Genomic DNA, 24,573 nt, shown 5'->3' on the forward strand with positions numbered 1-24,573 from the left:
CTGTCCCAGTGTGGCAATGCTTATGTTCTTATCTGCTGAAAATCCAGGCAGACTGCCTCTGCACTGTCCAAGCAATGCCAAAGCAGATTCAGTAATATAGTACGCTTAAGAATTAAAATGTACTTACTTAAACTGGATGATGTTTTGATTTTATGTAAGTGATTAGTATTCATGTGTGGGGGCCAACATCTCCTTGGTGCTTTTCTAGAAATATGAAGAACTCTACTGGGACTTTTGACTAACTGTTGCTACTGGACAGTGTTTCCTTTGATTTTGGGATTTTTTTTTTTTTAAATGTATGGGCAGTGGTGTGATGGTAAATTTTTAACAGGCTCTCTCCCCGGTCCACCTCGGCGCCCCCCCCCCCCCACCAAAAAAAAAATAAAAAAAAAATTGCAGAGCTGGCTATACCCGGGGGGGGGGGGGGGTTGGGGGGGGCGGCGGCCAACACATTACTCTCTCCAGGAAAAAAAAATTAAATGATCCCAGGTTCCAATCTAATTCATGTTTAATATGGGATAAAATCCCATAAATAAGTAAATAAACATAAACTTTTAACGTTCAGCACCTGATTTTCAAAGTGGACATATTCCAAACACTATAATGAAAATAAAATTATTTTTTTTCTACCTTTGTTGTCTGGTGACTTTGTTTCTCTGATCATGCTGGTCCAGTATCTGATTCTGCTGCTCTCTATCTGTTCCCTTGACTCCGTTTCCAGGGCTTCCTTTCCATTTATTTCTTTTCTTTCCTCCTTTCTTCTTCATTTCTGGTCCTCCGCATACTTGACTGTACAGTGGATCCAGCTTCTGCCTATTTTCTCCATCCATATGCAGTTTCTCTCTTCACTTCCTTTTCCCTCATCTAATCTCCTTCCTCTATCTTCCTTCCATGTCCAGCATTTCTTCTCTCTCCCTTCCCTCCCCTCCCCTCCATCCATGTCCAGAATTTCTCTTGCTCTCTCCGCCATCCATGTCCTGAAACTCTCCTCTCTCCCCTGCTCCTCTCTATCCATCCATACCCAGCAATTCTCTTCTCTCCCCTGCCCCCTCTGCCCATCCATGTGTAGCGATTCTCTCCTCTGCCCATCCATGCGTAGCGATTCTCTCCTCTGCTTCCCCCTGCCCATCCATGTGTAGCGATTTCCTTCACCCCCCCCCATCCTCCCCTGCTGCTCCCATCCGTCAGTTTCAAATACCTGCCTCGAAGCGCCGCATTATTTAAGGCCTGCCTGCTTCCCGTCTCCAGCTGCCTTACCTGCTTGCTTCTCAGGAGTTCGGTTCTTCGCGCCCTTAGTCCCGCCACGGGAAAAGGAAATGACGTCAGAATGACGTCAGAAGGCGGGACTAAGGGCGCGAACCAAACTCCTGAGAAGCAAGCAGGGAAGGCAGCTGGAGATGGGCAGCAGGGCTTTAAATAAGGCGGCGCTTCGAGGCAGGTATTTGAAACTGATGGATGGGAGCGGCAGGGGAGGATGGGGGGACGAAGGACATCGCTACACATGGATGGGAGCGGGAGGGGAGGTAAGCATGGCGCCCTCCTGCCATGCTTACCTCGTGCAATGGAGCCGGCTCGCCCCGTACAACAACTGGCTCGCAAGAGCTGTCAAAATTTAACAAGCGGCTCTTGCGAGCCGGTGCGAGCCGGCTCCAGCGCACCACTGTGTATGGGCAACCTGTATTTGAACTAAAAGTACTTGTTTTGCTTTGAGTACAATTTCGTCCTGATTTATTACAATATGTGTTCAATTCTGATTGGATTCTGATGGAATGTTGTGCAGGTTCTGCAAAGAGCATAGTCACATCTTGCTTCTTCTTGTCTTACAGTTAATGGTGTGCAAAGAACTGCAGTTGCCACCAAGTGATTTCCAGTGGTATGCTGATTTGATAGCCATTTCCTCCTGTGCTGGTGCAGGTGAACCCCCTTCTGTTCAGGTGAGAAGTACTTTTAGACATTAGTGATACATAAAGAAAAATATCTATTATTGTGAGGTGGGGATTTGTTCCAGTTTCTGAAGAATTATCATGTCCAAATTTCTCTAAATGTGTATGTATTTGCTTTGTTGTTGTTGTTGTTTTTAATGCATTAGTTTACTTTCCAGAGTCAATCTGTAAGTAGATTTTATCAGTGGCGATTTATCTGTAATTAGATGAAAGCAGATATAGTTGGGTGTTCTCATAAGTTTATTTGGTAGCTTCTGTGTGACAACTCTTGATTGCTACTTTGATACTGACCACGTCACTGTGTAGATTGTGGGAAGTTACATTTAGTCTAGTCTGATGATGTGCAATGGTTAAGACACTAGGCAAACTGGATGTGTTTTTTCAAAGTGATGGACTGGATTAGAAATTGTCAGAATGAGAGAGGAAGTGACGTCACCGTATAGCATGGTGGTCTAGCTCTGCTGCTCCCATACCCAACACCGATTTTTGGGGTAAAATCGCGAATCAACAACCGAAAAAACGGGGTTTGGATGAGCGGATTCTGCAACTAAACACCTACAGCCATGAGCAAAACAGTTTCAAGCCGGAAAAAAGATGCGGGCGGAGCGGAGAAAAATGTGGCGCCTAAGGCCGCTAAACGCCACGAGTCCCCAGGGCGTGCTTCCCTTTCGGACTCGGATTCCGCTTTGTCTATGTCAGAAGCGCGAGCACCTCCCCTGAAAAAAGGTATCTCCAGCGAACTCAGAAAATTTCTATCCAACATTCAGACTGAAATTAAGCAGTCCAAAGACGAAATCTTAGAGCGGATGGATACCTTAAGTGCGGACCTCCGTGAGTTAGGCGGCAGAGTGGAAGAAGCTGAGCTGAAACTTGACGAACACGCTGAGTCCCTGAGTAAACATGCTGAACTTATCCAGGAAATGGAACATAAGCATGCACACTTGGAATATAAGATGGATGATCTTGAGAACAGAGGCCGGAGGAATAATCTCCGCTTCCGTGGTGTGCCTGAGGGCGGCGACACAGAGAACGTAGCTGAAATAGTGCAAACGTTGTGCTTAACTCTGCTCGGCCCTGAAGCGGGGGAGATGCGATGCGAGTTGGATAGAGCACACAGAGTGCTGGGGGCGCGTAAAGAACAGCAGAGCTGCGATATAATAGTGCGTTTCCACAAATACGAAATTAAGGAAAAAATTCTGGTGGCCGCTAGAACGACTGAGCGCTTGGAATATGGAGGGACCCGCATTCAGGTTTACCAGGACTTATCGCAATATACATTGCAACTAAGAAGACAGATGAGACCAGTGCTGGAGGCCTTGAACAAACATAAAATACCTTACAGATGGGGATTCCCCTTCGCTCTCCTTTTTACCCTGAAGGGCAACAAACAGAAGGTACAAACTCTACAGGAGGCTTGGGAGGCCCTATATGTTGCGGAACTGGTTTCTGTAAAGTCTCCACCTGGGGCAGTAGCGCCAACCACCCGAGCGAAGCTCCAACGGTGGCAAAGAATTCCAGAGTCGACAAAGCGTGGCACTCAGAAGCGCTGAGATGGACTGAGTAGGTTGGACTGACTCCATAAGACCAGGTCACCAGAGACACGGTGTAAGGAAAATACACTACTCTGGCCTGGCAGAGGTACCTATTTTGTACTGTATATTATGACTGCGGGCGAGGACTCTGCACATAGGTATATAAAAAAAAAAAAAAAAAAAAAATGTGTTAAGTTCATGGTTGGCTGTACTGGTAATGGTGGAGGATAAAAGGAATTAGCTGAAGGATGGAACGGGAGAGTTAGTTGTTTGATTCTATAAGGCAGGGTTGGGGGGATGGATGTGGGGTTGGGACTGTGTGAAGGGTGGGGAACTTCCTCAAATCCCACTTGGAGGTCATGGTCTTTCAAGTGGTGAAAAAGGATGGGATGGGGGGGAAGTGGCGAGGGGAGAGAGGGATGAAAGGGGTAGGGAAGGACGTGGCTGGCAATTAAGATCACACACTCTACGACATCATACAGAGTGGTCTTGGAGGGATAAAACTCTTTAAGAATGATACTCCATTTAATGAAGGGTACAGGTTTAAAAATCTTATCTTATAATGTAAAAGGCCTTAACATGCCTCAGAAATGGCAGAAGTTCTATAAAGAACTGGGACAGCTTAGACCACATGTAGCTCTTCTTCAAGAAACACACTTGAGGGGAAGGCACGAAAGATTTCTCTCCCACTCGGACTACCCGGTGGCGCATTTCGCCCCTGCGGCAGGACCCAGAAGGGGGGGTGTGGCAGTTCTGATACATTCCACAGTGGGGGCGCAGGTGCTTAGAATTAAGAGGGACCCGGGTGGACGCTATATTTTTTTGCATGTTAAAATTGACCAGGTGGACCTCACTATTGCATCTATCTATGCCCCAAACGAGGGACAAGCAGGTTTTATTGAGAAAATTAAAAATTCATTGACCTCCTTTGCACAGGGCTCCCTAATTATAGGAGGGGACTTTAATACAGTGATGAACCCAGGCATGGATCGCTCTGGAGCCTCTAGAACGGAGGGACAGAGGGATGCGCAAGCGCTGAGATCTTTAACTCAATCTTTGGGCACAGTGGACCTGTGGAGGGTTCATAATCAGAGGGTGCGAGACTATACGTTCTATTCCCCAGTACACCAATCATACTCCCGCATAGATTATATCCTAGTTGATGTTGCCTTAGCGGAGAGAGGCCCGGAAGCAGGAATAGGTAGTATGACTTTGTCAGACCATGCCCCGATTTGGGTAACTTTACCTCATATTAGAACTGAGAGCAAGGACAAAAGATGGGCACTAAACGTTAATATTCTGCAAGATGAGGCAGCTGTGGTGGGATATAAAAAAATGTTGAAAGAATATTTTGAGTTTAATCTGAATTCTGGACCTTCACTCAGCACGATCTGGGATACTATGAAGGCAGTCTCTCGTGGATATTTCTTGCAACTGGCCAGTAAGAAAGCAAAAGCCCGTAAGGCACAGATAGCAAGCTGTATGGAGAACATTCGCTTGTTGGAAGAGCAGCATAAGGCAACTGGGTCCTCGCAGACTCTGAAAGAACTAAGTGACCAAAGATTAATACTTGATTCTATCTACTCTGAGCAACTTAGCATGTTATATGCAAAGAGCAGGTTGGGCTCATATGAGTTCGCCAACAAAGCAGGGCGTCTTCTAGCTATAAGGATGCGTAGGCAAAAAGTAGACAAAACTATCTTAAAGATTAGGGACAGGGCTGGGAAGGATCTCGATAAATCTGAGGACATACGTAGGAGATTTGGGGAATTCTACCAGGCTTTATATGCTAGGGAACTCAATCCATCTATGGAATTAGTAGACCACTACTTGCAGGACAGCGAGCTGTCCTCCTTGAATCACCAGCAGCAGCGACTGTTAGATGAGCCAGTCACCCCTAAGGAAATTCAAGAGGCTATTAGAAGTTTACCATCGAGCAAGTCGCCTGGTCTGGATGGACTGCCTAATGAGTTCTATAAGCAATTCGCATCCGAGTTAGCCCCTCTCTTGGCTGACTTGTTTAATCAAGTGGGAAAGGGCGGATCCCTGCCCCTGTCAATGATGGAGGCTTGGATAGCAGTAATACCCAAACCTGGAAAAGACCATATGGAATGTGGATCTTATAGACCTATATCAGTGTTAAATGCTGATGTAAAAATCTTGGCTAAGGTGTTAGCTAATCGAGTGGCGCCAGTTCTACCAGTGCTCATCCATCCAGATCAGGTGGGCTTTGTCTCATACCGGAAAGCAATGGATAATATCAGAAGAGCGGTTGACCTTATGTACTTGGCAAAAAGAACCCAGAAACCATTATGTCTTCTAAGTTTGGACGCAGAAAAAGCCTTTGACCGGGTTCACTGGCCCTTTATGCATAGAGTCCTTGAGACGATGGGGTTTGGATTACAGTTTAGGAGATGGATCCAGGCTTTCTATAATACCCCAAGGGCATGTGTCCGGGTCAACGGAAGCAATTCAGACTTATTTACGCTCTACAGAGGAACTAGGCAGGGCTGCCCTCTTTCACCTTTGCTGTTCGCTATGGTGATGGAGCCCGTTGCGGCTCGGTTGCGCCTGGACCCCAATATCTCTGGAGTTAGAGTGGCAGACAGAATCCATAAATTGGCCCTTTTTGCGGACGATGTCCTACTGTTTGTTACTCGCCCACTAACCACATTCCCACATTTAGAGCGACTGATAGATGAATACTCAGCTGTGTCTGGCTTTAAAGTCAACATGGCTAAATCCGAAGCCTTAAATGTAACCCTTCCAGAGGAGGTGGTGGATTCTTTAAAGATCTCTTCCCCTTTTCGATGGGCTCATAAACAACTTAGATACCTGGGGGTGAATCTGACTAGGACATTCTCTGAATTGTTTAACGCAAACTATAAGGGGTTAGGCAAAATTATTAGGGCTGATTTAGAGCGCTGGGGAGACATGCAATTTTCATGGTTTGGGAGAATAGCTATTCTTAAAATGAATATTCTACCTAGGCTGCTATATCTTTTCCAGGTGCTGCCTGTGATGATGCCCAGACGATTTATAACATCCTTACAAGACACACTTGTGCGGTTCGTCTGGGCAGGAAAGCGTCCAAGATTAGCGAGATCACTGCTATACAGGGATAGGAAAAGAGGAGGGCTGGGGGTACCCAATCTCGCTTGGTACTATAGAGCGGCACAGGGGAAGGCAGCACTTGAATGGCATCAAGAATACCCAGATAGACAATGGGTACAAATAGAACAACACTCATTGGGTGACACACCGCTGAGCGCATTGATGTGGCTACCTAAGACATTTAGAAGTATGGGAGAGGGAACTTGCTCCTCAGTGGAGGTAACACTTCACTATTGGGACAGAATGTTTCCCAAGAAACAATGCATCCTGACCCAGAAAACACCAATAGCATATAACCCATTATTTTTACCAGGCACTATAAAGGGGACATTCACAAAATGGCACAGAGCCGGGGTGCGGTCCTGGGGACAGATGTTTGAAAAGGACTCGGTGTTGTCTTTTGAGGCTTTAAGGGACAAATACCCTGAGGTAGAGGGAGATGAATTCGCTTACTGCCAAGTTGCCCACTTCTTACAAACTAAAGCGGTGCGAGAGGTGATGTCGCGAAAGAAACTTGGTCTGGAAGAGATATGTGAGAAACTCGCGTCCTCCCGTGGTCTGATTGGTCACTTGTATCAAAACATAAGCTATCATTCGTCTTATAAGGGAATGCATAGAGGAGGTTGGGAGAGGGAACTAGCCATACAGCTGGGGGAGTCTGAGTGGGAGAGAATTGAGAGAAAAGTAGTGAGGCTATCGACTCATGTCCCTATGCAGGAGAATGCAGTGAAGGTCCTGTATAGATGGTACCTCACACCGGCCCGGTTACAGAGGATATTTCCAGATGCATCGGATGGGTGCTGGCGACGCTGCAGTCAAAAGGGTACAATGGGTCACGTGTGGTGGAATTGTAAAAAAATAACAGCCTATTGGAGGGCGGTTCACTTTCGGCTGCAGAAATGGCTGGGGTGCAAGGTGCCATTGAGTCCCTTGGTGTTCCTGTTTTCGGCAAGAATTGCTGGTCTCTCGTCTGCCCAGCAGTCCTTGGTTGACCAGGTGGCGGGCACTGCCAGGGTGGTTGTGGCATCCCACTGGCGGAGGGAGGGGGTGCCCCCAATAACAAAATGGCTATACAAACTGAGGTATGTGAGAGAGATGGAGAGATTGATTGCCGAGCGCAAGCACCAGTTGGGTGCTTGGCAATCGGTATGGCAATATATTCCTCCTGACGCTCTGTAACTAAAGGTCTATATGCTTAGAGAGTGTTCTGCATGGCCATAGCTAGCCGTGTCTTTTGGGAGAAAGTGGGTGGGGGGAGGGGGGAGGGACTGGACGGGGTATTCTTATACTATGTTAAAAATATGGAAAATACTCTAAAAAAAATTACTGAAGTTTGGTAATGTACTTAAAGGCCAGTGGATACTGTTACTCATTACCATATAGGCAGCACTATTAGACTTCTTGTATATGTAAAGCAGAAGTGCTGGCCTGTTGCTTGTATTATGTAAACTTTGTTCAAGTTCACTGACAATAAAGACTTCTTGCAAATAAAAAAAAAAGAAATTGTCAGAATGATAGACAACAGAAAGTAGTGATACAAAATTCACACTAAGAAGAAGAGAATGGTGAGTAGTAGAGTGCCTAAGGAATTTATCCTAGTAGCTGGTTCTGTAGGGCAGTATCTTTTTCTAAGCAGTATTGCAGAAGGATTAGAAGGAAAACAGAATGGACAGCCTAGAGGGAGTAGACTGGGAAAAGATCTACAAACCTGGGGATTGCATGAATACTTGACAGTAAAGCTTCGATTCCAAAGCTTGCAATCAATCATCTGGAGTGCATAAGTCCAAGACAGCGATGTATACTGATGGGGAGAGGGTAGCTAAAGTACATTGAGAGATTTAGGGTGGCTCCCCCTTAATTCTAGGTAGTCCTGTGCCCAAATTTCCAGCTTGTACTCAACTCATAGATTAATTAGATGCTAATTGGCCTCAACCAATTATTGGCTATAATTGGGGTTAATTGGGGCTAGTGGGTACTAATTGGCAGCTATGTATGTAAGTGCCTTTAGTCAGTATTTTGTAAATTGTACGTTCATATTCCAGCGCGAGCAACTCCAAGGCCTGGAAGAGGCTTAGGTGACTTGGGGCCGTGTCAGGCAGTTACACATTATAGAATATTAGCATTTATGCACCTAACTACCTGCAGTTAGGCACACATGCCTAAAGTTAGATCCGTAAATACAGACTTAAACTAGTATTCTGTAATAGTAGTGTGGCAAAACAGGGGACTGATATCTGTGATTTCTTATGTGAATGTATGACAAATTTGTTTCCAGTGCATTTCCCTTGTTTGGCCAGCAGATGGTGTCTTGTTTTTTGTTTGTAAAGCAGTTGCAGAAGTGTCCGTTTTTTCTTCCCTTCTAAGCTCTGAGGAAAAAGTAACCTGCACTGCTGTTGGCCAGAGGCCCCTCAGTGTTTGTGCTCTGGGCTCTGATTGAATCTGATGGAAATCTTTAGTCTCAGAGTTGGGAGTGTGGAAGGTATAGACCTCTATACTGAGACCCTGTTCAAAACCAGTGAGCAGTTAATTTTCTGGAACTTGGGTACTACTCAGGTAACGAATAAGTGTTTACTTAGTTTAATATTGATTACTGTTTAATTTGCCTGTTACTGTTGCTGGATACACCTTTTTTTCTTTTGTTGTTCACTGTCCACTGTTTTATTTTTCCATAATAATAAATCAGTTCATTTATTAGCTCTTTGTTCTGCACTGCCTAAGGATCCTGGTGTTTGTATTCTTGGCCTGTGGGCGCTTTCTGGGAACTGTGGGACCCATGAGATTGTGGCCCCAGTGTCCTTGAAAACCACCGGGGAAATAACTTGCGGGTGGGAGACTCACCCAGAGGCAAGTGGGACCCAGCAGGCGGGTGGAAGGGTATGCCAGTGTAGAGCACGTGAGCAGGTGGTAGTGGGCCTGAGCAGCGCTGGGACCGACTCTTTAGATGGCTGCATTGTTATCCCCCCCCCAGGTGGGTTCTAGGCATTTCATGACAAGCGGTTGTGCATATAACAGCTGTTGTAGAATCTGTGCTAAATGTGCATCATCCTGGCACCTAACTTTAGGCAATCTATTCAGAATTACCCCTTTTGTGTCTGATCTCAAGGTAGCAAATTCAGTGTGGTAGCTAAAGCCAGAGGGATGCTAGGCTGCGCAGAGGAGATAATACCCTGTAATATCATTTTTGAGGCCTCTTTTAGAATATTGTGTTTAGGGTTTGGAGGTCTTATCGGAAATTCCTTAGCGTTTGCAACAGAGGAATGGAATTGCGAGACTGAACAATAATGAGAATGGCTATGTGGAGAGTGATGAAGATAAAGCGAACGTGCTAAACAACTATTTCTCTTTGGTGTTCATGGAGGAAAATACTGGAGAAGGACTGCGGTTGGCTGCCGAGGGAACGTCTGGCAAAGGAGTGGATACTGCGCCTTTTACGGAAGAAAGAGTTTATAAATGGCTGGTGAATCTGAAGGTGAACAAAGCTATGGGGCCGGATGGGATACATCCCAGGATATTGAAGGAGCTCAGAGAGGTCCTGGCCTCTTAAAGATTTATTTATTTATTTCAATTTCTGTTTATTGTGAGTCAGATAATCAATTACAGCCAAGGAAATGTAGAAATAAAGCATTATACAAAATTTGAACTCGTTGTAACAACCAGTGCAACTTATGTTGGGAACATTTAAATCTTTCACATATCTACCAACTCTGCCAAATGCAAGGAAATTGCTCACATTTTCTCCCTCCCTACCTCCCCCTCCCCCCTCCCTCCTTCCCTTGATAGTGAGATACCTGTTAGCAAACATATACATTAATTTCTCACAGGGTTTCACATGTTCATAAGGTGACCTTTCCCGGCTGGCGTGAGCGTTTGCCAAAAGGGTGTCCAAACACGAAAAAAGGCAGATTCTGAAAACCTGGAGTCAGACTTAGCCTCTCTCCACTCAAACTTCATATAGTCAATCATTTTACTGCGCCATTGTTGGATTGTAGGACTTTTGGAGGAAATACATTCTTTCAATATGACTGCTTTAGCTGTTGTAGTTGCTCTGCGTACAAATCCTTTATATCCTGTTGGTAAGGGGTTGGTCAGTAATGGTTTTCCAAACAATAGAAGGGGAGTGCGTTTCCATGGTGTGTGCCACAATGTCGAAGTATACTTTAATAAATTAGTCCAGAAGGCTGTTATCTTGGGACAGGACCAAAACATATGGCCCAGAGTAGCGCCCTGGGCCAGACACTTAGGGCATGCTCCGTCCGGGGACACTCCTGCATGGAATGCCCTTCGAGGTGACATATGTATCCTCATTATAAACTTATAATCCATCTCTTGATACGACACCAATTTTGAGGAACTCTGGATACTGCGAACAAAGTCTTGGAGAGCTGGCCTTGACACTGACACTGACAGCTCCTCACTCCAAGACGCTGCCAGTGCCATATAGTTGGATTCCTGTACTGAGTCTCTAATATGTCTGTGATGCATCCGCATTGGCACTTTTGTTTGTGATTGCAAAGAAAAGGCGGAGGACAGCTCTTCCTGCACATCTTCTGTTAGCGTTGTCCATGGGATGCTATGGACGTAGTGTCTCAGTTGGTAATAATGGAAACGATCCGAGGGTAGTAGTCTGAATTGATTTTGTAACTCCTCAAACGACCGCATCTGACCCTCTTCTGTTAGTACATGGACTAAATAGATTAGCCCGTTCCTCCGCCATCTGGCAAAAGCAGGATAGATATTCCCTGGGGGGAAGCTAGGATTGCCACAAATAGCCATAAATGGAGTCGTTCTTGCTGAAAACTGATGGTGACGACAGATCCACCTCCAGGTTGCTTTTGCCGTGGGAAGGATATATGATTCAGTTAATATGGGTGGTAATGGACCTCCTCCCACATGGAGCAGGCAACTAAAATGAGTATCCCGGGTGAGAGTTGTCTCTATTTGAGTAGCCGAGAATACCGATGTTGACCGAAACCAGTCTGAAATATGTCTCATGCTACTGGCTATAGTAAGATAATGAATGCTCAACAGTCCTAGCCCTCCATGCTCCACCTGGACACACAGAGACTTAATGGATAGTCGGGCCCGCTTTTTCCTCCATAAGAAACATTGTAGGTGCTTATTCAATTTCTTCTCGTCTTCAGGCCTGAAGAAGAGAGGCAGCGTCTGGAAGATGTAAATCCACTTCGGCACCAGCAGGATATTGTACAGTGCTATTCTTCCTAGTAGAGACAAGGGGTAATCTGTCCACAACCTCAACCTGTGACAATTCTTCTCCATCAAAGGAGTTACATTCTCATGATATAGTCTTGTCATATCCTGAGTTATATACGTACCCAGGTATTTAATTCTATTCTCCGCCCATGATAAAGGAGTGCCCAATTCCTGTGCGCCCTCAGTTGTGGAAAAAACCCTGAGGCCTATCGATTTATGCACATTTAAGATAAAACCCGACATTCTCCCAAATTCTTGAATCATATCCAGCAACTTTCCCAGAGTAGTCTGCGGCTGTGTGGTAATAATCATGAGGTCATCTGCAAAGGACAAGGCCTTAATTGTTTCTCCCCCCACTCGCACCCCTGGGATCTCTCCCGAGTGTTTAATGGCCCTCAACAGGGGTTCCATAGCCAATATGAAGAGTGATGGTGAAAGAGGGCAACCCTGTCTAGTACCCTTTTTTATGTGAAAAGATTGGGACTGTACTCTATTAATTAGCACTGCTGCTTCCGGGTCTGAGTACAGAGCTCTTATGGCCCCAAAAATCCACCCACCAAGCCCTATGTGTGTCAATACAGTAAATATGTATTCCCATTCGATCTTATCAAATGCTTTTTCAGCGTCGAGGGAATACATACAAGTTGGAATTTGGTGTTGTTGGCTAGATGCCATAGCCAGTAATAATCTACGAACATTACTAGCCGCTTGTCTGGTTTTGACGAAGCCCACCTGCTCCTCTCCAACCAATCTGGGTAGAATGTTTGATAGTCTATTAGCTATAATTTTGGCTAGGATCTTGAGATCGACATTAATTAAGGAGATAGGTCTATAAGAGTTAGCCTGATCATCCGGACGGCCTGGTTTATGAATTAACGTAATAAATGCCTTATTAAAGTATGATGGAAATGTACCCTCCCCAATGATCTGTTCATAAAATTCGTGTATCCTAGGGTAGAAGGAAGGGGGTAACAGCTTATAAAACTCCCCGGAATATCCGTCTGGCCCTGGTGCTGATCCAACAGGTAAGGATTTGATCACATCTTGTATTTCTTTAAGATTTAAGGGGCGTTCTAGATCACCCTGCTTCTCTTCTGTCAAGTGTGGTAGGCCTACCTGATCCAGAAATTGAATGGTCTCTTTGCTGCCCGCTGTCTGAGACGACTCATATAGGGAGCTAAAGAAGTTCTTAAGGATTCCAGCAATCTCCTCACTCTTATTATGGATTTTCCCCCTATGGTCTCTAAGGGTAACTATGGGTTTCCGCAGTCCCCCGGATTGAGTCAATCTCGTTAAAAAGGCCCCCGACCGATCCCCATATCGTTGAAATTTATATTTTTGATATGCCATGGAACGTCGGGCTCTTTGATGTAACAAGGAATTAAGGGCCACCTGGACTGTGTGAAGTTGTTCCTTTGTGGATGCAGTAGAGTGTTTAAGATGTTGCTTTTTGGCTCTATTTAGATCTTTTTCTAGCTTTAATATTGCTGAGGCAATTTTCTTGTTATGTGCTGAGGCATAGGCTATAATATCACCTCGCAGCACTGCTTTGGCAGTTGCCCAAAATAAGTCCGGTTGATCTTTATGTTGATCATTATTATTGGAATAATCCTCCCATTTCTGAGCTAAATATGATCTAAAATCTTTATCTTGAGACAGGTGAACTGGGAATCTCCACCTCCTCGCCTGCTGATAGAACCCTGAGGATTCCACATCCATCCACACAATGGAGTGGTCCGAGATCTCCTCCGGGACAATTTCCACATTCAACACCCATGGGAAGGTGGTATGAGAAACCAGTATATAATCTAGTCGGGAGAAAGTCCCGTGGGCACGAGATTCATGGGTGTAGTCTCGTTCTGTTGGATGGAGACCACGCCATGTATCCACCAAATTTAATGTTTGCATGAAATGAGATAGGGCATGTGATCTCGGACCTCCTCTATATGTCGAGCGAGGGTTAGAACAATCATATTGTGGTTGAGACACCAGATTAAAGTCACCCATCACCATGAGCTGCTTCGAGAGGTAGGGCAGACACACTTGGACCAACTGGGCAAAAAATTTTGGATCATATGTATTTGGGCCATATAAACCCAATATCACAAATTCCCTGTCTTGTATCCATACCCGAATCAGAATATAGCGCCCGTCCTGGTCCACTGCAATTACCTCTGACTTGGCCGCGAGCCCTTTCCGAATTAATATGGCCACCCCACGTTTACGGTCTCCAGATGCGGATGAGTGTACTTCTCCCGCCCACTGGCGTTTTAACTTTGCGTGTTCTGCCACCGAGAGTCTAGTTTCTTGTAAGCAACCCACATCTGTTTTATGCCTATTCAGGGCTGATAAGATTTTTGCTCTTTTAATCGGGGTTGAAATACCTCCCACGTTCCACGTGGAGAAATGTATGGACTTAACTTTTACATTTGTGTAACTTTGCCAACGCTGATTCTAAAGGGTTAACACCATTCCTCGAGCGCCCAGCCTCGCCCAAGGAACCCCGTGATCCAGTTCGCCACCTTATGTGTATATCCCCCATTATTATATAGATGTCCCATGTGAGCCCAGTAAGTCCCGTACAATGTGCATAAATCATGTATCTCAACCTAACACCCTTCCCAACCCAGCCCCCCTCCCCCCTTCCCTGACCTAATCCCTTATTCAACCTGTTACTAACTATTGACCAAACTATAATTCTTATGGAAATCAATGATGATGACCTCCCCTCTCCCCCACTACCCGGCACTCCAAAACAGCAATTTGTTTAACCTTAATTACATTGGCCTGTTCCACTAGAATACTCACTACTCCAACAATTAGAGCTCTTTGTCACCCAGATCTCTCTGGTTGTCCAAGTTTCAGCCTCAAGGAGGAAGGGATCTAAGTAATTCTGCTGGGACCTCCTGTGGTGCTCTGTAAGTCTGCCATTTCTCCTGGTGATATACTTTTAAGATCGCAGGATATATCAAGGCAAATCTTTGTTTAGTGAGAGCTAAAGATTTACATGTAGGCCCAAATGCTCGGCGTCGTTCTTGTAGTGCAGCGGAAAAGTCTTGAAATATTTTAACAGGAGTACCTTCAAAAACTAAAGAGTCTCTTTTCTGCCGCATCCCACGTAAAATTTCCACTTTATGGATGTAATTGTGTACTTTTATCATAATTACTCTTGGCCTCTGATTTGGGCCTGTCTTGCGCCCCACACGATGGGCTCTTTCAAGGCACAATGGCTCAACACTATCCGACAAGGCGAATTCCGACTTTAGCCACTTCTCTAGTACTTCTGGTAAGTGGTGTTCCGGAGTGGATTCCGGGAACCCGATAATCCGCAAATTATCTCGCCTCGATCGATTTTTCCAAGTTGTCTACAAGCTGTGAGTGTTTCTGCACCAGCTCTGCGAGTTCCGTCAACCTCGACGATATTCCGGCCTCCTTATCCTCCACCGCCGACATTCGCTGTTCTAATTCACCCGTTCGCTTTGTAGTTTCCGCTAATAGCGATTCAAAAGCGGTGAGCTGACCAGAGAGTTGCTGTAGTTGGTGAAGTTGTGGTTCCATTGCTGATTTGACCACCACAGTCAGTTGCTGTAACTGTGCCTCAGTGAACTCCGCAGGGGTTTTTTCTGGTGTCGGGTTCGTGGCCATCTTGGAATTGAGCGGTCTAGTCTTCTCCTCTTTCTTCCCGCTTTTTGGAGGCATGCTGGACTCTGATCGAGTGACAAACTGGTCCATAAAGTTCCTTTCACTCTCCTCCTCTTGGGGTGGTGATTTGGAACCGTGGCCCTCGCTGCCGGGTGCGGGTGGGAGGGCGAGGTCTCAGAGGAGAGCTACAACACGTCTGCTCTCTTCAACTCATCACGTGATCTCCTTAAAGATTTATTTAATAGAGCTTTAGAGATGGGAGAGTTTCGCGAGTTTGGAAACGAGCGGATGTGGTCCCTCTTCACAAAAGTGGAGACAGGGAAGAAGTGGGAAATTACAGACTGGTAAGTCTCACGTCGGTGGTAGAAAAAATAATGGAGTCACTGCTGAAAGAAAGGATAGTTAACTTTCTAGAAACCGATGGGTTACAGGACCCAAGGCAACATGGCTTTACCAAAGGAAAATCCTGCCAAACGAATCTTATTGACTTTTTTGACTGGGTGACCAAAGAACTGGATGAGAGACATGTGCTAAATGTTATGAACCTGGACTTCAGCAAAACCTTTGATATAGTCCCCCACAGAAGACTCGTGCATAAGCTGAAAGGGTTGAACTTAGGACCGAAAGTGGTGAACTGGATAAGAAACTGGTTGACCGACAGGTGGCAGAGGGTGGTGGTAAATGGAATCCGCTCGGAGGAAAGGAAGGTGAGCAGTGGAGTTCCTCAGGGGTCAGTGCTGGGGCCTATTCTGTTTAATATATTTGTGGGAGATATTGCTGAAGGGTTGGAAGGAAAGGTGTGCCTTTTTGCGGATGACACAAAAATAGCCAATAGAGTGGATACCCTGGAGGGAGTAGAAATGATGAGAAGGGATCTCCAAACGTTAGAAGAATGGTCAAGGGTCTGGCAGTTAAATTTTATTAATTGGATTACTGGGTATCCTATAAAATCAGTTTCTTTTGTTACAATTAGTAAATACTATCAGAAACCAGGATAATATGCATTCTAATAAAATTAGACTCAAATGTTCAAGATGTAAATCAACACCCTGCTAACATCATCGCACACCCTACCTCCAACCTAGTTGTAGCACAGCACAACTGAAAATAGTTTTTCCTAAAAAGTATGAAAATATCCGCTACTTAGCTTGGGCGGTATGAAATTCTATCCGTCTATTTGGCGTGCAAATGCAGATGCTGTTGTAAATTCTTGGTCAGTGTAATACTTTTTCAATTCAAAGTCTGTGTGTATCTTAAACACAGACTTTGAATTGAAAAAGTATCAGTGGTTCCCAAACCTGGTCCTGGAGGCACCCCGGCCAGTCAGGTTTTCAGGTTACCAACAATGAATATTCATGAGAGAGATTTGCATACACTGCTTCCACTGCATGCAAATTTATCTCATGAATATTCATTGTGGATATACTGAAACCACTGATTAATATTTTAAATCTGATGCATCATTAAGAATAGAATAGCCATATGGGTCAGACCAGGGGTCCATCTAGCTCAGTATCCTGCTTCCAATAGTGGCCAACATTCCATGCTACCAATCCCAGGGCAAGCAGTGGCTTCCCCCATGTCCATCTCAATAACAGACTATGGACTTTCCTGCAAGAACTTCTCCAAACCTTTTTTTAAATCCAGATATACTAATCACTATTACCACATCCTCCAGCAACAAGTTCCAAAGCTTTTACTATTCTTTGAGTGAAAAATATTTCCTCCTATTTGTTTTAAAAGTATTTCCATGTAATTTCATTGAGTGTCCCTGGACATTTTGTACTTTTTTTGAATAAGCGAAAAATCGATTCGCTTCTACCCATTCTACACCACTCGGGATTTTATAGACCTCAATCATACCCCCCACCCCAGCTGTTTCTTTTCCAAGCTGAAGAGCCGTAACGTCTTTAGCTTTTCCTCATATGGGAGGAGCTCCATCCCCTTTATATTTTGGTCGCTCTTCTTTGACCATTTTCTAATTCCACTATATCATTTTTGAGATATGGCAACCAGATCTGAATGTAACACTCAAGATAAGGCTGTACCATGGAGCGATACAAAGGTGTTATATTCTTGGTCTTATTTTGCATCCCCTTCTTAATAATTCCTAGCATCCTGTTTACTTTTGTTGGCATTATTATTTCTGCTTTGTTATGAGAAGTACTAATTGACCAGGCTGCATACTGTCCTGTAAGACAGAATTCAGTTCAGTGCTCTCAGTCTCCACCTGCTGGTCACAACCCACAAATCTCTGGATTCATCTTACTCCATTCTACTGTTTTTCTCTTTTCTCTCCTTCTTTGTGTGACTGTAGTACTTTACTATCGTAAATGGAATTTCCTCCTCTCTGAAATTTTGTTGTAGATTGTACACCACTCTGCTTTGTTTGATCAGTTAGCACGGTTTAGCAAATGTCAATAATCTATAAACTATCTGCTATGATTAAAAGAAAGAAAGTTATCAGGTAAGACATTTTTCCATGTTAGTTAGAGGCAGTGCAGCAAAAAGGCAACCAAAGCTGTGCAGAGTCTACAGCAAAAGACATGTAAGCTGAAACTTGAAGACCTAAATATGTATTCCCTAGAAGAAAGGAATGACAGTGGAGATATAAGACTTTTAAATATTTTTAAGGTATTAATGCACAGCCAGGAAGCAACTCTTTTTTCCAAAGGAAAGAAAGCTGTAGAACCAGGAGACATGAAGTTTGAATATAGTGATTCATAATCATTCCATGGATTTGGAAAGAACACTTTAAAATCATTTGATTACTCACCTCATCCTTCTCAAGGTGAGATACAACGTGGGGGGGGTAGTGGGGGGAGAAGCAAAGAACTTACACAATGTTAAGATTATTCCCTCCCCAGTAACCTTCAGTGGCAGTTAGTGTTTTTGTTTTTAAAGCTGACTGTTGACTGCTAAATTAGCCCCAATTATTTAATGTCGGTATGTGTCTGAGCACCAGCATTGAATATCCAGTGCTATCAGATGGGACTCGCATAAGACAGTTATGCAAGCCTCAGCTGAATATCGACTGGCATCTGCATAACCCTCAATATGGTCCTTTAGCCCCCTCTGATCCCCCCCTCTTCCCCCAGCTCCTGCTAGAATTGCCTCTCCCACTGAAATGCTTTTGGGGAGTTTTATTTCTCTGGAACCCCTGGTCCAGTAAAGCTCATTTTTAAACTTTTTTTTTTTTTTTATCCATTCCAAATCTAGTACCATTCCATTAAATTTTCAGTGAGTTATTTTTTTCCCAGATAGAACAGGTGTTTTTTTTTTTTTTTGACCCCTTATGGATAATTTCTTTCCAGCATTCTGTTGGGTTGGAAAGAATAAAAATTTAAATTACGAATTCAGAACTTGTGTATTTACCTCATTTTTAAACTGTTTTTCATTATTTGGTCATCAAGGTTTCTACGAGGACAAGCAGGCCGTTGTATACTCACAGATAGTGATGTTGTCTGATGGAGCCCAATGTGGATGCTGACTAGTGAGTTTATTTCCAGCAGCATTCCACCGAGCATGATATCACAGTATACATTAACTTTACTAGAACATAAATGTTCATTGTTTTTAAGGTGAGGGAAATAATTGGCTTTGATTCATAATTCCTAGTGTTCAAAAATTGATCCATCCTTAACTCTTCTAAAGTAGATGTCAGTTTCTTTTCTTTGACTTGCACTTAAACTTTATCAATGTTTGTCTAAAATGTCCTGACTGGAAACTCTATTGTGGAATGAATGAAAAAAAAAAAACCAAAACACTGCAGATGTTAATATTTGGTTACTGTTTAGTTTATTAACATTTGCTCTACAGCCTAGCTTTGCAGACCTTGGTGGTTTACAGTAAAATAAGTACAAAGACAGAAAAGTGCAAACAGCCATAGCTGCTGTTAACTATGTATCTTTCTGGAGTTTGAAATTTGTGTTTTAGAGCACATCCCTCTTTAAAGATAAAGGCATCTATATCAGCATTTTAAATTCTTTTGTTATGTATGGTATTCAGATTGACTCAGAGGGAAAATCTTTTCTGGCAGAAAATAGGTGAACATTGAAGATGCATATTTTCCCACCCTTATAGAAATTATAATTAATGTGAGTTTTCATGACACATCAAGTGATATGTTTGACTTGTCTTTTGCTAGTCCAGCATATTCTCGTTTTCTGTAATTTTCTTTACAGTTCTATATAGATTTAGTTTTTGAGCAAAGAATGTAAACTAATCTAATCTCTGCATTTTTTTTACCCACTTAATCTCGCAAAGGGTATGAAGCGCTTCACAAAAAGATAACTGATAAAACATAAGGAAGATTACAGTATCTAAAAAAACAGTTGCAATATTATTCATTTTCCTGAATCGAATATTAATGAAAAAGATATGCCTTTTAAATGTTTCTCCGAGGGTAAGTAGGCCATAATTCTCACAATTGGGTAACGCGGTCCTGTGTTGCTCGGTCTGGAGCTTATGACAAGTTTTAGAAGATCTTTGTGTAGCGTGAGACATGCTCCACTGTTCATGCACAAATGCCTTCCCACTCGCAAGAGCGCGGTTACTGCAGTTATTTTTCTACTGTGGTAAAGAGTGGCTGCTTTTATTGGCATCTCTTCACACTTCGGTCTGGAAAGATTTTTTTTTTTGGTGCTTTTCGGTGTGTTTTCCGCTGGTTTTTGATGTGCCCATGTTCAGGTTCCCTTTTTTGTTTTCTGGTGCCTTGGCCCCATCAGTTCTGCAGCCTGTCTCGGAGCCGGAATCCCAGCCTTTCCCAGCATCCAGGCCTTGCTCTCTGAGCTGCTGGATGGCCTCTTGCAACGGTGTGCATCGGGGGTGCTTGCATCTACCCTGCTGCCCTTTGCGGCACCGCTTGGCCCTCAGTCTCCCATGCAGCCTCCTCCTCTGGGGTCGTGTATGTACTCCCTCAATGTCGCTGGAGAAGTTTTGCTGGCGTCAACGGGAGCTGCCCTTCTTGAGGACATGGTTTGTCTAAGTCAAGGCAGGCTCTGTCTCAGCCCTCCCACAAGGAGCTTTTGACTGACACCGATGAGGAACGCTCATGGGAGTCAGAGGAGGATCCACGGTATTTTTCAGAGGATGAGTCCTATGGGGCTGAGCCTGAGTAGGCTAGCGAGATGAGGTGGTGTGCCTATGCCTCGAAGTAGTAGACATCCCTTCTTGCCAAAAGACCTTCTAGATGAGGCTGATGTGGAGGGGGGGGGGGGGGTTCAGAGGCGGATACCCTCTGAACCCTCTCCTACACTTAGAAAATCTCCTCCAGAGAACTTTTCTTTCCCCTCGTTTGTGAAGGAAATGATTGAGGCCAAACCATTTCCTTTAGAGGTGGAGGACGAACTCAGGGCCAAGCTGCTTGATGTCCTGGACTACGAGCCTCCACCTAGAGAGGCTGTGACTGTCCCTAGAGAGGCTGTGACTGTCCCTCTCCACGAGGTACTCCAGGAATTTTTTGTTCGGAATTAGGAGTCCCGTCTGTCGGTCCCTGTCCTGCTTAAGAAGGTTGACACTATGCATTGGATCCACAGCACACCTGGATTTGATAAGACCTAGTTGCCTCATTCTGTAGTGGTGGAATCTGCCCTCAAAAGAGCCAGGAGTTCTAGAGATTATGCCTTGCTGCCCCCAGGCAGAGAAGCTAGGACCTTGGACTTTTTCTTTCAGGGGGGGGAGGAAGGTGTTCCAGGCTTCTGTGCTCATGTCTTGTATACAATCTTACCAGCTCTTCACGCGTGTGTACTTGCGGAACTCGGTGCACAAGTTGCTAGACTTGGCTTCCACCTGAGCAGGCCAAGTCGATATGCCAGTTGGCCAAACACCAGAAGGTGTGTCGCAAGTTCTTGGCCAGGGGCACCTATGACACTTATGATGTGCCATCTAGGATCTCTGCCCAAAGTATAGCAATGCGCAAACTCTTATGACTGCGTGTTTCTGACTTGGAACCAGCGGTTCAGCAGAAGTTGGCGGATGCTGCATGTCGGTGGGATAACCTTTTTGGAGAGAAGTTTGAAGAGTTTGCTGACCAGGTCTAGAAACATACTGATTCATCTGGTGTCTTTTGGCAAGTCGAGGGATGCCTACTACTTTGAGGCATAGATACACCACCTCATCTTGCCAGCCTACATCTTGCCAGTTCTTTTGTTCTCATCAACAGCGTGTGCTTAAGGCCCCAGCTGCTCCCCAGTCAAAGCAAGGGATGAGCTTTTGACTGGCTGCAACAGAGCATAGCCACTTTCTAAGTGTCCATTCTGGATGACTTGCTGGTTAGGGGTAGGTTGATGTTTTTCCACAAAAGGTGGCCCCTTATAACCTCCGACTGGTGGGTTCTCCATATAGTCTGTCTCAGATATGCCCTAAATTGGCATCAGAAACCTCCAAATTGCTGACAGGGAGCTCATTGCTACAGCTCTCAGCATGAGCAGGTACTTGAGGAGGAACTCTCTGTTCTTCTAAAGGCCCATGCAGTCAAGCTCATTTCACCAGGGGAAGAAGGGCAGGGATTCTATTCCAGGTACATCCTCGTGCAAAAGAAGATGGGAGTAGGGATGCATCCCATCCTATACCTAAGGGCCCTGAACAAATTCCTGGTTCAGGATGGTTTTCCTTGGCACCCTTCTTCCCATGATTCAGGAGCACGATTGGCTATGCTCTAGTACTACTACTAATCATTTCTATAGCACTACTAGATGTACACAGCACTGTACCTTCTCTGTTCCTAGAGGGCTCACAATGTAAATTTTTTTTTGTATCTGGGGCAATGGAGGGTTAAGTGCGTTGCCCAAGGTCACAAGGAGCTGCAGTGGGACTCGAACCCAGGTTGCCAGGATCAAAGCCTGCTGCATTAACCATCAGGCTACTGCACTTCGCTGTCTGGACTTAAAGGACGCATATACACACATCCTGATACTTCTGTTCCACTGGATGTATCTTCAGTTTTGGTTGGGAACACAGCACTTCCGGTACCATATGTTGCCTTTTGTTCTTGCGTCGACTCCTAAGGTCTTTACCAAATGCCTAGCAGTAGCGTGGGGGTACCTGTGTTCCCTTACCTCAACGATTGGCTGGTAAAGAGCATATTGGAGGATTAGGCAGGTGCTTGAGCTACTAGGGTTCATTTTAAATTACCCCATCTTTGCCCCGCCAAGCAATTGGAATTTATTGGAGCCCTGCTCGATTTGCAGAAGATTCGAGCCTTCCTCCGGGCCGAGAGTGGACACTTTAGTCGCACTGGCTTCTCAGGTTCAAGCTTCTCAGTAGGTCATGATTTGGCAGATGTTGAGGTTATTGGGCCACACGGCGTCCATAGTTTATGCGACACCCATGACACGCCTTCACATGAGATCAGCCCAATAGACCCTGGCCTTTCAGTGGTGCCAAGCCAGATGAGGTCTGGAAGATGTCATTCGAGTGTTCCTAGAGCTTGTTTGCTCTCTGTTATGGTGGACCATTCTATCCAATCTGACTCTGCGACTTCCATTTCAAATTCCTCAGCTGCAAAAAGTGCTGACAACCGATGCATCTTTTCTGTGTTTGGGAGCTCATTTGGATGGGCTTCACACTCAAGGTGCTTGGTCTGCCAGGAAATGTATTTTCAGATCAATCTCCTGGAACTTCGGTTGATCTGGAACACTCCAAAGGCTTTCAGAGATCGGCTGTCTCACCAAATTGTACTCATTCAAATGGACAATCAGGTTGCCATGTATTACACCAACAAGGTGTAGTGTTGGGCTCACCAACATGGCATGTTCCTTCAAGCCACTTATCTGGCGGGCAAAAAACAGCCTGGCCTACAGACTGAGCAGGGTTATGTAACTGCATGAGTGGTCTCTCAACACGGACATTGCTCAAGAGGTCTTCTGAGTGTGAAGTCCACAAAATCCCTCTGTTCTGTTCCTGGCTTCAGGCCCATGACAGGCTAGAGTTGGATGCCGTCCTCCTTCATTGGGGGGACAGGCCTTCTGTATGTATATCCTGCCATTCTTCTCGTGGGAAGACTTTGCTGAAACTCGAGCAAGACCATGGGAACGTGATTCTGATTCAGCCTTAATGGCCTCTGCAGATCTGGTTCTGTCTTCTTCTGGAGTTATCCTCTGAAGAACCATGGAGATTGGAGTGTTTTATGACCATCATCATACAGAACGAGGGATCTCTTCATCCCATCCTTCAGTCTGGCCCTCGCAGCCTGGATGTTAAGAGCCTAGAATTTTTCTTTCTTGGGTCTTTCAGAGGGTGTCTCCCAGGTCTTGCTAGCTAACAGGAAAGATTCTGCTGTTATTGTTTTAAATGGAGGTTTGCCGTCTACTGTGAGAGCAGGGCCTTAGATCCTGTTTTCTGTCCTACGCAGACCTGCTTGAATATCTTCCACACCTGTCCGAATCTGGTCTCAAGAGTTCACCTCGGTGCAATTAATGCTTTTCACCGTGTAGAGGGTAAGCCCATCTCTGGACAGCCTTTAGTTCGCTTCATGAGAGGTTTGCTTTTTTCAAAGCCCCATGTCAAACCTCCGCCTGTGTTATGGGACCTCAGTGTCATTCTCACCCAGCTGATGAAAGCCCTTTTCGATCCACTGAATTCCTGCCATCTGAAGTATTTGTTCTGGAAGGTCATTTTCTTGGTGGCTGTTACTTCAGCTCGTAGGGTCGGTGAACTTCAGGCCCTAGTAGTGAATGCACTTTATATTAAGTTTCATCGCACCAGAGTAATCCTCCGCACGCACCTTAAGTTCCTACCAAAGGTTTTTCAGAGTTCCATCTGAACCAGTCGATTGTCTTGTGAACGTTGTTTCCACGATATCATGCCCATCCTGGAGAGAGCACCTTGGACTGCAAGCAAGCATTGGCCTGTTATGTGGATCGGATAAGGCCCCACAGACAGTTTGTCCAACTTTTTGTTTCTTTTGATCCCAACAGGAATGGGGGTCACCATTGGGGGAAATGAACAATCTCGAATTGGTTGGCAGATTGCTTTTCTTTCACTTGTGCCCAGGCTGAGCTGACCCTGGATGGTCATGTTACGGCTCACAATGTCAGAGCCATGGCTGCATCAGTAGCCCACTTGAGGTTTGCCTCCATTGAAGAAGTTTGCAAGGCTGCGACATAGTCTTCAGTCCACACATTCACATC

General features: G+C 44.9%; 1 protein-coding gene across 1 annotated transcript in view; it reads left to right on the forward strand.

The window, feature by feature from the left end:
- The window catches only part of NUP133 (nucleoporin 133), a 279,562-nt gene that overhangs the window by 36,114 nt on the left and 218,875 nt on the right, over window positions 1-24,573 (forward strand). Inside the window, exon 4 of the mRNA XM_030196480.1 lies at window positions 1,827-1,934. Coding sequence (XP_030052340.1) covers window positions 1,827-1,934 — 108 coding nt within the window. The remainder of the gene's footprint in view (window positions 1-1,826; window positions 1,935-24,573) is intronic.

Source organism: Microcaecilia unicolor, chromosome 3 (assembly GCF_901765095.1).
Source record: "Microcaecilia unicolor chromosome 3, aMicUni1.1, whole genome shotgun sequence".
Classification (NCBI taxonomy): domain Eukaryota; kingdom Metazoa; phylum Chordata; class Amphibia; order Gymnophiona; family Siphonopidae; genus Microcaecilia; species Microcaecilia unicolor.